Genomic DNA, 13,646 nt, shown 5'->3' with positions numbered 1-13,646 from the left:
TCAGAAATGAACAGAAGTTTCTTCTTACTGATATATCACATCCTGGTCAAGAAACAAGTCATGAAATTCAGGTCTCATACAGTATACATATTTTGATATGCTTAATTATCAATTGCTTGTTAATATAAACTTATTTGAGAATATAAATAATAATCACACCATATTTAACGTTATATAAGAAAATATACATGTTAGAGAAATACAAATTTTGTTTTACCAATGTTAATGAAAATAAAACACAGGGCTCCTAAATAATTTATATTGTTGAAATGCTTGTAAAAACCCATTCAAAGAGCCGAAGCAATAGTACAGCAGGTAGGGAGTTTGCCTTGTACACAGCTGACACAGGTTCAATCCCCAGCATCCCATATAGTCCCCTGTTCTTGTCAGTAGTAATTTCTGAGCACAGAGCCAGGAGTAACCCAAGTGCTGCTAGATGTGGCCCCAAAACAAACAAAAACAACAAAAACTCATTCATAATTGGTTTTGTGGCCACATCATTCTAGAGTCATTTGTACATTCTAATTTGGAGCATGTTATTTCTTTACACGTTTTCTCTTCTTCCTCTTCTTTCCTTATTTAACTACTTAATAGAGATGAGCAGAGCCCAAAAGTTCCGAGTACATATGTCTGTAAGAGGCCAGGGTTCATTCAAAAGCACTACATGATCTGCAAGCGCTCTTTGGAGAAATCCCTATGCATGGAATCAAAATAGTTCCCAACCATCCGAGAACTGGCTCCAAAACAAAAAACTTATTTTATGCTACAAAATTGGTTTGTAGTATACATATTTTTATTAAACAAAATGTTATGACTCTAAAATTTACAATAAGGGGCCAGAGAAACAGGACAGGTTTTTTTTTTTTTTTTTTTGGGGGGGGGGTTGGCCACTCCCACGGTGCTCCTGGCTATCTGCTCAGAAATCGCTCCTGGCAGGCTCAAGGGACCCTCTGGGAAGCCTCGGATCGAACACAGGCCAGTCCCTGGTTGGCCACGTGCAAGGCAAACCCTACCACTATGCTATCACTCCAGCCCAAGATACTCAATTATCTTTTTTTTGTTTTGTTTTTGTTTTTTTTGGGGGGGCCACACCCGGCAGTGCTCAGGGGTTACTCAGGGCTGTCTGCTCAGAAATAGCTCCTGGCAGGCACAGGGGACCATATGGGACACTGGGATTCGAACCAACCACCTTTGGTCCTGGATCGGCTGCTTGCAGGCAAATGCGGCTGTGCTATCTCTCCGGGCCCAGATACTCAATTATCTTAAAGGTACCTTAGTTAACTACAATTTCATTGAGCCTTTATCTCACCACCCTACTGATATAAGCAATTTGTGGTTTAACAAATTTCTTTTGCTACCATTGATTGATTCACTCTCTATGTAGTAAAATGACCAGCATCGTGAACATTGAATTTTAACTCACAACAAGCATACACACACACACAGGCACACACACACACACACACACACACACACACACACACACACACCTCTGAATACGTACATTCTGATAACTAGATGTACCCTTATGCTACACACACACACACACACACACATCTCTGAATACGTACATTCTGATAACTAGATGTACCCTTATGCTACACACACACACACACACACACACACACACACACACACCTCTGAATACGTACATTCTGATAACAAACTAGAAGTACCCTTATGCTACCCTAAGTGTACTGAGAATCCTGAACCCATATTTCTGTGACCATTTTCTTTTTTTTTCCTGTGACCATTTTCTAACAGTAAAAACACAAAATTCTTTGAATAATGAAAGACTTCAGCAACAGTACCAAAAGGCTACCACTGGAAAGCAGTAACTAGAAGAGCCTGTCAAAGTAAAATTCTTTGCATTTTGTACATTAATGCTATTTCTACAAGATACATGCACAAACCTTTTTCCTCTACCTTCCTGATTAAAACTCCTTTTTCTTTTTTCTCTTCAAATTGCATTTATGGGGTGGGAGTGGTAGCATGCAGCTGACCCAGAAATGGGTATGGGTTCGATCCCCAGCATCCCATATGGTCCCCCTAAGAGCAAAGCAGAAGTAACCCCTGAGCACAGCCCAGGTGTGGTCCCTCCAAAACACAAAAAACCCAAAAACAAACAAACAAAAAAAAACAACAAATTGCATTCATGCCTGTAGCAATATTCCTTAAGTTAACTGATACAGTTCCTTAGACTTGATAAGTAGGTGATTAAAATTCTGTTTTCATGTTCTCCTCTTGCCACCCTGAAATTCCTCTCAAAATATGCCCTTTTAAAAATGTAATGAAGGCCAGGCAAGGCATTTGCCTAGCACATGGCTCACTTGAGTTCTATCTCTGCATCCCATATGGTCCCGCAAGCCCGGCAGAAGTAATTCCCAAGCACCTGGTACCTGAACTAGTTTTATGGTCATTGATTACTCTGGGTAACTTTGATTTCACTAATGAGGAATGCAGATTGACATGTTTCGTTATTTATATATGTTGGAAAAATAAAAGAAGTAATTCCTGAGTACAGAGTATGGAAAAACCTCTGAGCATGGCAGGTGTGACACCAAACCAAAAACGATCAAAAAAACAAAACGTAATTCGTTTTTTCATCTTTCATGGAAAAAAGAAATTTTTTTTTTTTTTGGTTTTTCGGCTACACTCGGTGACGCTCAGGAGTTTCTCCTGGCTATATATGCTCAGAAATCGCTCCTGGCGGACCATATGGGATGCAGGGGATTGAACAGAGGTCCAGTTTGTCCTGGATCAGTCATGTGCAAGGCAAACGCCCTACCACTGTACTACCGCTCTGGCCCCTCATGGAAAAAATTTTAATAAGCCACAATTCTCATTAAACATGGTAAAGGTGATGCAAATAAATAAAATCAACTTGAGGTTCAGGACCTAAATTACTAGTACAGAGAAAGTATAAGAAATGTTATGATAAGAAGTTTCAATCTGGGGCTGGAGAGATAGCATGGAGGTAAGGCGTTTGCCTTTCATGCAAAAGGTCAATGTTTCGAAGCCTGGCATCCCATATGGTACCCAGAGCCTGCCAGGAGTGATTTCTGAGCATGGAACCAGGAGTAACCCCTGAGCGTTGTCGGGTGTGAACTCCCTCCCCCCCCCCCCCGGAAAAAGAAGTTTCAATCTATCACAGTACTCTAAGATCTATTTTATTTTTTTATTTAATTTATTATGGTTTGGGGCCATGCCCAATAATACTCAGGGGTTACTCCAAGCTCTGTACTCAGAAATCACTCCTGGTGAGTGTGGACACCTTCCTGGCACCTTTACATATATCAGGAAAGTCTGGAAGCTGAAATCATGCCCCACAAACACAGTCACTATGTCATTCAGTCTTTGGAACCTGCTCCAAAAACTCTATTCTCAAGAAAGATGTAAACCAAGCCATGTAAATTATGGGTACATTGGCTAAGTAACTGAAACCTGGCAATCTCAGGTCCCTGCCCTGCTGAAGCCACGCCAGCTGCACCCATCACCTATAATCACCACTTTATCAATGGAACAGCTTCACCATGCAACCATAGTTATCTACAGAGATGCCGAACTGACCAAAACTCCATGTATGACAGGATTTGGGCTGATATGATGGGACTTTTCAGAGTGAGTGCAGGCACCCTTCCTCCAGCCTTTGCATACTTCCAGAAGGCCTGGCAGCCGAAAAATTGCCCCACAAAAGCTGCAGTATCAACAACATAGCGTGGAATTCTTGAACCACGCAGCTGCATATGAGACCATATAACAACTCCAAATTTGTCAACACACCAATTTAGATGTCAACGTGGATTCAAAGCCATCTAATATTTAGAAACAAAGCAAGTAAGACCAAAAAGCAACAAGAGCTAGAACCTCATTTATTGCAAGATACAATAATTTTCACAAATTTTCTTGTTGCTGTACTTTTTCTTCCTTTTTAAAAAAAGTAATTTCATTATCACTTACCTGTAAATAAGTTTATTATGAGCAACTATGTAATACATGGTCTTTAAAAAAGTAAGACATAAAAAATTTTTAAAGGGGCCGGGTGGTGGCGCTAGAAGTAAGGTGCCTGCCTTGCCTGCGCTAGCCTAGGACGGACCGCGGTTCGATCCCCCGGCATCCCATATGGTCCCCCAAGCCAGGAGCAACTTCTGAGCGCATAGCCAGGAGTAACCCCTGAGTGTCACCGGGTGTGGCCCAAAAACCAAAAAAAAAAAAAATTTTTAAAAAGAAATTGGGGCCAGCGAGGTGGTGCTAGAGGTAAGGTGTCTGCCTTGCAAGTGCTAGCCAAGGAAGGACTGCGGTTCGATCCCCCAGCATCCCATATGGTCCCTCCAAGCCAGGGGCGATTTCCGAGTGCTTAGCCAGGAGTAACCCCTGAGCATCAAATGGGTGTGGCCTGGAAAAAAAAAAAAAAAGAAATCACTCCTGGTGATGCTTGGAGAGCCATATGGGATGCTGGGAATTTAATTTTGGTTGACCGCATGAGAGGCAAGTGTCCTATCCACTGTAATATCACTCTGACCCAGTACTGAAAGAATTTAGAGAGAAAATCTTCAAAGTTTGGAGTAAACCTTAAGTGAACCAGAAGTTTACAGATAAATATTGGCAGACAGACACGTTATCTTAATATGCCTCCATGTTAAAAGAAAAAAAAAAAAATATATATATATAACTATATAGCAAAGAAAAAATGTGTTTCTTTAAACTTCAAATCAGTTATGGGGCTGGAGAGGTGGCGCTAGAGGTAAGGCATCTGCCCTGCACACGCTAGCCTAGGACTAACCATGGTTCGACCATCCCATATGGTCCCCCCAAGCCAGGAGCAATTTCTGTTTTTTGTTGTTTTATTTTGGTTTGGTTTTGGTTTTCAGGCCATACCCATTTGATGCTCAGGAGTTACTCCTGGCTAAGCGCTCAGAAATTGCCCCAGGCTTGGGGGGACCATATGGGATGCCGGAGGATCGAATCATGGTCCTTCCTTGGCTAGTGCTTGCAAGGCAGACACCTTACCTCTAGTGCCACCTCGGCCCCAGAAGCAATTTCTGAATGCATAGCCAGGAGTAACCCCTGAGCATCAAATGGGTGTGGCCAAAAAAATCCAAACAAACTTCAAATCAGTTTTCTATTCTTAGCTCTAGAAATAAATTATTATCAGAAGTTGATTCTGAATTAATGTAATCTTTAAAATAAAATGTTAATTTTTTTCTTTGTTCTCATTTCTCCAATAATGCAAGAATTGGCTCTCCCATTTCTGGTACTGCCACTTTAAATCATCAAAGGAGGGGCCGGAGAGATAGCATGGAGGTAAGGCGTTTGCCTTTCATGCAGGAGGTCATCGGTTCAAATCCCGGTGTCCCATATGGTCCCCCGTGCCTGCCAGGAACAATTTCTGAGCCTGGAGCCAGGAATAATCTCTGAGCACTGCCGGGTGTGACCCAAAAACCACAAAAAAAAAAAAAATCATCAAAGGAATAATGAAAGGCAAATGAAGGTAAAAAGGTAGTTAGTCACTATTTCAAGTTTTGAAGTTGTAATTTCAAGTCTGAATTTTTCCCTATAACATTAGCATAAAAGGCCAAAGTGCAAACAGTGCAGTAGGTAAACCTATATGATCCCCTGAGCACCAGATATGGTCCTCAAGGCCACCAGGAGTGATCCTTGAACTCAGATTTAGGAGTAAAGATTTAGGAAATTTAGGAGTAAAGGAAACACAGCCAGGTGAGGCCCAAAACCAAATAAAAACAAAAATTAGCATAAGAGGTAATTTCCACTAAAACTGAAAAGAAATATTCTTTAGACAAAAAGCATGATTTGTTAGTACATGAGATAATTAGGGTCTATGATAAAATTAATTGGTAACCAATACTGTTAATTACAGACTTAGGTAGCAAAGATTCTTACAATTCTTTTTTTTGTTTGTTTTTTTTTTGTTTTGTTTTTTGGGGCCATACCCGTTTGATGCTCAGGGGTTACTCCTGGCTAAGTGCTCAGAAATCGCCCCTGGCTTGGGGGGACCATATGGGACGCCCGGGAATCAAACTGCGGTCCTTCCTTGGCTAGCGCTTGCAAGGCAGACACCTTAACTCTAGCGCCACCTCGCCGGCCCCGATTCTTACAATTCTATATTCCTTAAAGATTTATTAGGGCCAGAGAGATAGCATGGAGGCAATGTGTTTGCTTTGCATGCAGAAGGATGGTGGTTCGAATCCCGGCATCCCATATGGTCCCCAAGCCTGTCAGGAGCAATTTCTGAGCGTAGAACCAGGGGTAACCCCTGAGCGTAGCTGGGTTTGACCCAAAACCAAAAAAAAAAAAAAAAAAAAAGATTTATTTACTGAAGTTCACTTTATGTAGGGGGTCTTTAAAAATAATAGTAAAAAGTCATTCTTTTGACATCCCCCAGTCACCACCATGTAAACTCACTAGCCCAGCTTCACAGATTTGTAACTAATCTTTGAAGACATATAAACCAAGACCTTAAAATTCATGGGTGCACTGGTCTTCTGGCTAAAAATTCTGGGACACCCTCAGGAGTAGTGTAGGTAGGTCCCCCACCCACCCTGCCAGCTACACCTACAACCACATCACTGACCTAACTTCACTGCTTCACAACTAATCTCAGCAGAGACACCAAGCAGATGAAAATTCCAGGCATGCTGGCTATCAGGCTGAAAACTCTGGGGGTCTTCTCAGAGTGGCCTCCTCCTCCTGCAGCAAGTCCCAGCAGTCATACCCACACCCCACTGCTGTTGCCATGTAAACTCACAACCCCAGTTCTAGAGATCTTGGAGCTCAGAGCTGTGGATGCAGTTGTGTGACACCTCCAAATTCCAAAATACTGTAAGGCTTGTAGGGACACACCCAATTAGGTGGAAAAAGTAGCACAGATGCCAACTAAGTAAGCTCAGTAAACTAAAACAGTAACAGAAGGTTCAACTAGCAACAAAAACTTTAATAAAACCCTTGGCTAAATTACAAGATACAACTATTTTCACAAAAAATTTTTACTGAATTATTTTTCAATAATTCTACTGACATTTTGTTGTAACAAGCAATGTAAAATAAATTGTTTTGTGCTTTCTGAGAGTGGAAAGCTGGGGGGAAGGGTGAGAAACTGGATACAGTGGAGAAAAGGTAGTTGAATTGGTAGCAGAACACTGAATACCTGAAAAAAAGCCACATTTTTGTTTTGGGGCTATCCTCAGCAGTGCTCAGGGATTATTCCTGATTCTGCACTCATGAATCACCATTGGTGGATTCAGAGAATAGGGGATGCCAGAGTTCAAAGGTAGGTTGGCCATGTGCAAGGCAAGTGCCCTACATGCTGTACTATCTCTTGGCTTCAAATTCATTTTTTTTGAGCAAAATATCTCCCGCTTTCCTCAGTTTATACAAAAGATGTTTTCACATGAGCAATAAGATTAGTTGTAACCCTCTTCCTAAAATATGATGTATTATTTTTCCTCAAAGCAAATCTCATTTCCATGAAGAAAATAAAATGTATGTAGCAAGTACATGTATCTAGTTCATACCATAATTCTAATTAAAAGCAAATGCTTGATGCTCAGCCTGGAACCAGAATGTAACACTGAGACCAAAGCACAGAAACATAATTAATATATGAAGGATAGAAGTTTCCATTAGGTTGTCACTTCTATTTCACAAAAATCAAGAATAAAGCTCTCCATCTCAAGAACAAGTTTCAGGGCTGGGTATGTGGCTCGCTGGTAGAACATGTAGGCAAAGGCCCTGAGTTTGAGTCCTATGAGACATATAGCGGATAGGATGCTTGCCTTGCAATGTCCCAGGTTGATTCTTCCCAAAAGGGCAGGCCAGAGATCTCCATCCCTCCAGTCCTCCAAGAGTGATCTTCAGCACAAAGCCTCAAGTATATTGTGAACACTTACAAGTGTGACCCAAAAACAAAAAAATTTCCAGTGAATGGGGGACACAAAGTAAACAATAAACTTCCAGGGCTCACTCATAAACAGACATAGGTACTTACTGCTCATTCTACCCCTACTAAAATACTGGAGTAAAGTACCTGGTGTCTTGCTAACATCTGAAAATCTCAAAACAAAGAGAAATAAAACAAATGTGTTTCTTCAACTTATTAGTAAAACCACTCCAGAACATCATTCCCAAAGTCAAATGCTACTGTCTTCACTACTTTCTACACTTCAATTGAGCATATTTTTCTCCAGCATCTACTATGCAAAGCAATTGGGCAAAACCTTCAGAGGCGCAAATGCATAGCATTAACTTGTAGAAATTAGATACACTATACTGACTTGTAGAAATCTTTCCAGTCTTTGAAATGCTTCTTGAAACTATTGATTACATTTACTAGAACATAAACTTTTCAACATCAACAAAAAGTAAAATAGGTTTAGTTATGCGAAAGAGAAAGTTGAATGTGTAAAGCTCAATTTTCCTCATATCTAAGTATCCCCCAAATCACATAAATGTATAAAGATAAAACAACCAATCCTGAAAATGAAGGACTAAACACATCGAATGGGAGTGTGCAGAATAGGTGGTCAAAGTTTTTTTTAACAGAAACATAAGCTGTATTTACCATCAAAGCATGTTAACAAGTTTGACACCCTTTGCTTCCTTATTTTGCCCTCTGCTTCACTATTCAAACTTTGGTTCTCAATTTTCTTTTTTTTTTTTTTTTTTGGTTTTTTTTTTGGGGGGGGGGTCACACCTGGCAGTGCTCAGGGGTTATTCCTGGCTCCAGGCTCAGAAATTGCTCCTGGCAGGCACAGGGGACCATATGGGGCGCCGGGACTCAAACCGATGACCTCCTGCATGAAAGGCAAACGCCTTACCTCCATGCTATCTCTCCGGCCCCTTGGTTCTCAATTTTCAATGAGATTTAGAATCACCTAGCAAATCTCTTTTTAAGCTAAATACCTTGACCTGACTCCTCTAAAATTATAGTTTCAGAGCTGGATTCTGCATTTGTAGTAAAGCATTACTCAAGTGAACCTAAATTAAACGCTCACAAATTCATACTCTTGATAACACTGACATCCCTGACGTGAACTTTACTTTTACCCTTATTTGAAGGGGAAAATCCTTCAGATTACTCTCAGTGTTAAAGAAAATAAAGCAAGCTAAGGATCCCAATCAGGGCAAACACTTAAATAAGTGTGCTATAACAGTTTTAGGGGCAAAGTAGCATACTCAAAATACTCAGGATTGTTAGAGTGCTGCCAACACAGAAGCCACATGTGACTATCTGGATAAGTGGCTATCTGGATTAAAATTCACTACAATCAAGTAAAATATATGATGCCTTGGTTACACTACATTATTTTAACGCTCAATGATTGAGCAGAACTAATGGCCAATACATTAGGCACGGATAAAAAAAATTTTCCATCATCAGAAAACAAGTTAATCTTTTGTTGGCAAAATGTTCTGAAAGTTGTCCAAGAAAAAGCCAAAGAAGATGATATACTTAGGCACTTCAGAATATCAAAATAGAAATATTCATTGAACTTTAAAACATTCAAATATTTGACATAAAGTATCAAAAGAACTAAGAAAAAAATTAGAATTTCGCCAATTTAATGAAAATTTGAAAAAAAAATTTGAACCAATAAAAATTGTTCAATTATTAAAAAGACAGAGGTAGCAGATGGTCTCAGAAAATATCTACTATATCTAATTTTCCAAACTCCTTAGAAGCATGTTTATAAACACGACAAATAACCACTAGTTTATGAATAGTTCCAAAACGACCTTGATGCACTGAACTCAAAATTGCTGACATTTTGTTAACTTCTTTTTTGTCCCCCACCCACCCCTTGTTAACTTTTTTAATTGCTTTTCACCATCATATAAAAATAAAAGAGTAAGCTTTGCTTAAATTAACTGTGCAAATGAAGAACAATTAACAAAACTGTGACCAAATCTTGGTTTTAACCGGAAAAAAAAAAAAAAGCCCAAACATGAAAGTTGACTTGATGGTTTGACTTAAAATTTTATCTCTCAGTTGCATCAGTATTTAGCTTATGATAACTTCGTATAAATGAAGCATAAGGCATAGAACAATATGATGAAGCATAAAAAGAATAAACTTTCGGTTTAACAGGTTAGCCTAATCACAGAATTAAAACTTGAACACATTCAACTCGCAAATCTATACTAATTCAGCTTTAAATCTACTTTCCGTTAAAGATCTAAACGTCATCTAATGAGAACCTGCTTAGAGTTCTCAGATCCTTAAGCATCTCTAAATTATATAGAAGACAATGATGAATCTAACTAGAAATTTTGTTCCATGTAAAAAAAAAAAAAAACCTTACATATAAAATGAACAAGTTTGACACATAAAATCAAGTATTAAAATGAACAAGTCACACTGCTCCCTGTTTGGCCAACTTTCCTGTGTTTTGGATGACTTATGAGCACATTTACTTCAGAGGTCTGGCAAAGCAAAGGCCTAGGTAGAAGAGCAATTAACAAACCAATGTTCAAAACCTTAAGTTTTAAGAGGAAAGCTTCTACTAACTTACCTGCCACACTAGTGATTGTAACTGGAACTCCTTGCACTTGAACACCTGCGGCGCCCAGGTTGGCAACGCTCACTGTCTGAAGGTTAGGCACTGATGCAAGCTGGGCAGTATTCAGAGTTATAGGGGCGCCAGCAACAGCCACGGGAGCAATCTGAGCAAGAGTTGTGCCACCACTTGAAGACACTGGGGTGATGGTTAACTGCTGGGACAAGCCAGCGTTCTGAACTTGCAAATTCGAAAGACTCTGAATATTCTGAACCTGTACAGTTTGCCAACTAATTTGCCCTGAAGGTGTTAAAGTTGGAGCCCTGATAAGCACCTGAGTCGGATTTACTGCTTGAAGTTGAACGTTCTGCAAAGGCTGCTGCTGGATGGTCTGAATGGTCTGCCCTGACTGGAGTTGAAATGACTGCGGTGGAATCGCCTGAATGATCTGTTGCTGAGGCTGTTGGATCTGGATCTGTTGTAAAATCGGCTGGCCCACGATTTGCACCTGCTGAAGAGAATTGGATTGTTCCTGCGTATTCTGTACTCCATTGGGCTGAAGCTGACTAGAACTCTGGGCTTCCGATTCAGTAGCAGCAGGTGTCTGGGATTCTTCAACAGTGCGTTCAGAACTACTGGCGGATGTGCTTGCATACTGGCCCGTGTCTGCTGAGCTCACTAATGTGTCACTGCTGGTCAGAGACGTGGAAGCAGTGGTGGTGCAGGTAGTAGAGGAGGAGGGAGATTCTGGCATGGTACTGGCAGAAGCGGTGGTGGTGGTGGTAGGTGTGGAAACTAGTTGACTCCCATTGGAAGTCCCACCATCAGTAGTAGTAGTGGTAGTAGTCGCAGGCTGACCGACCTGTCCAGTCCCTCCTCCCGCAGCCACGTTGTTTATCACGGGCAATGCTAAAGTCACTCCTCCAATATTAATTGGTAGGGTTGTCACAACTTGAGCCTGAGTACCAGGTAGGGTCTGCAACTGCAGCGGTATGGAAACGCCAGGTCTGATTTGAACCGGAACTGTCTGATTGGCCAGGTTTTGAGCAAGAATATTTCCCGAAGCTGTCCTGTTAGCAGCTGTGAGTATAGCTTGATTATTACCTGCAGAAATGAGCTGAATTTGACCCTGCAAATCCTGTAGAGATGAACTACTGGTTGGATTGATTTGAATTTGCTGGCCTTCCACCGTCTGAAGTTGTGGAATCACTTGGTACTGGACACTACCACCTGGATTTTGGACTTGGATGACTTGGAATTGACCAGGGGTGGTGGAAGAACTACCTGATTTCGTTTTAGTAGGAGACGCGCTCCCGTTATTACTGCTGGAAGAACTAGAAGCTGGTTGAGAAACGTTATTTTCTTTCGAAGCAGGAGTGGAGGCAACAAGTTGCCAAGCGTTTCCAGCAAGTTGGGTTGTCACCAATTCTAGCTGTTGCGGTTGGTTCTGAAGTTGCACTAGTCCTTGGCTCGGATCTATAATAATCTGCTGCTGTCCAGTCGCTTGATTTTCACCAGGAGTCCCTATTTTGCTGCAAGTAGCTGCCAGTAAAGCCAGAGGAGAGGGCTGAGAGTCCTACCCAAAATGGGATGGTGAAGGAGAGGGGAGAAAAAAAAAAAAAAAAAAGTGGGCGGATTTAGTGGAGGCCAGTAGCTGCGAGGGAGTTATTTTGACAGCTTAACCCTGCAAAACTTAGGTAGTGGTGGAAATAAAAAAAAAAATCTGAATAAAAGCAGTAAAGTCTAGAAATTAAGGGAGCAGAACTTGAAAATACCAAGTTCGAATAAAGGGCAAAACCTCTAGCAAACTTTCTCGGGAGTGTTCTTTGCCTCAACTCAAACTGCCTTTGGGAAAAACACACACCAATCTTACCATCTGAGTTGCTGCCATCTAATTTGAAACCTTTACCCCTCGACCCACCAACGACACCTTGGTTAGCCTGCGTGACACTGAATTAAAATACAAGTTCCTCACTCCTAAAACGATGCTTTGAGTTGGAAAACAATACTTTTTTTTTTATTTCCCCTTAAATTCTGTGCTTCACTTTGGGGAGGGGGGTGATTTGAAGAATCTATAAACTCAAGTCTTCCCTTTATGTTTCTTGCTGTGTATGCGTGTGCGCGCGCGCGGGTGTGCGTGCGTGCGTGTGCGTGTCTCCACGGGGGTGGGGCCACAGTTTCCTTTTACCTGGGAGCCTGAGGTTTTGGGTTTTTTATTGTTATTCTCCGGCTCAGAGCTTTTCCCTCCTTCTGGAGTAGCCATTGCTGTTGCTGCTGCTGCTGCTGCTGCTGCCGCCGCCGCCACCGCCGCCTCCTCCTCCTCTTCCTTCTTCTGATCTGCAAAGAGCCCCCATGCACGCATGCATGCATGCAACCATCCACACACACACACACAGACACACACAAGCACGCACGCACATGCAACAACAGGTTAACATTAGGGTTCTTTTTTTTTTTATTATTATTATTATTAAAGTCTTCCTCCTCCTCCTCCCAGCAGCTCCCTTCCCCCATCACGAATCCCCCAGAGCACCATGCACCGTGGAGAGGGGAGGGAAGGGAATGGGGACGGGGGAGGAGGAGAAGGCAGGGTTGTGTGTGTGTGTTGGGGGGGATCCACCCCCAAAACTGCTCCGCAACCCGACCCCGCGGGCTCCCGGGAGGAGGCGGCGGCGGCCCGAGCCGTGGAGACAAAACCCGGCAGCCTGCTCCCCGCCCTCCGCCGCCTGCCCTCCTCCTGCGGCTCCTCCCCGCCCAGCATCGCGGCGGCGGCGGCGGCGGCGGCCCCGGGGGAGGGAGGGGGCCCCGCACGGCGCAGGGTCTGGCGGGGAGGGAGCGAAGGGCGGGAAGCGAGGCCGGAAGGAGGCGGCGAAGGAGGCCGAGCGGGGGGTGGAGAGTACGTACCGCTCATCCCGCAGCCCCAGGACGGACGGAGCCTCTCGCGCTCTCTCCCTCGCTCGCGCGCGCTCGCTCTCCCCGCCCGCCCGCCCGCCGGAGACGCCGGCTGCAGGCGCGCGGGGCGGCTGGGGGCGGGCTGGTGGGGTGGGGTGCGGTGCGGCGCGGTGGGTGGGTGGGGGCGAGGCGGGAGGAGAGGCCGGCCGGGCCCGCCCGCCCGCCCAACGGCCCGCCCGC

The 13,646-nt window shown here is 42.9% G+C and overlaps 1 protein-coding gene across 1 annotated transcript in view; it reads right to left on the bottom strand.

Moving 5' to 3' along the window:
* The window catches only part of SP4 (Sp4 transcription factor), a 59,672-nt gene extending 46,736 nt beyond the window's left edge, over nucleotides 1-12,936 (bottom strand). The window contains exons 1-2 of the mRNA XM_049785338.1: nucleotides 12,703-12,936; nucleotides 10,530-12,090 (exon numbers count right to left, since the gene is read on the bottom strand). Coding sequence (XP_049641295.1) covers nucleotides 10,530-12,090; nucleotides 12,703-12,876 — 1,735 coding nt within the window. The 5' untranslated portion in view covers nucleotides 12,877-12,936. The remainder of the gene's footprint in view (nucleotides 1-10,529; nucleotides 12,091-12,702) is intronic.
* Nucleotides 12,937-13,646: the final 710 nt, after the last annotated feature.

This window comes from Suncus etruscus, chromosome 13 (assembly GCF_024139225.1).
Source record: "Suncus etruscus isolate mSunEtr1 chromosome 13, mSunEtr1.pri.cur, whole genome shotgun sequence".
In the NCBI taxonomy this organism is placed as follows: Eukaryota; Metazoa; Chordata; class Mammalia; order Eulipotyphla; family Soricidae; genus Suncus; species Suncus etruscus.
The sequence above is the reverse complement of the archived record's forward strand: the minus strand, read 5'-3'. Positions and strand labels throughout refer to the sequence as shown.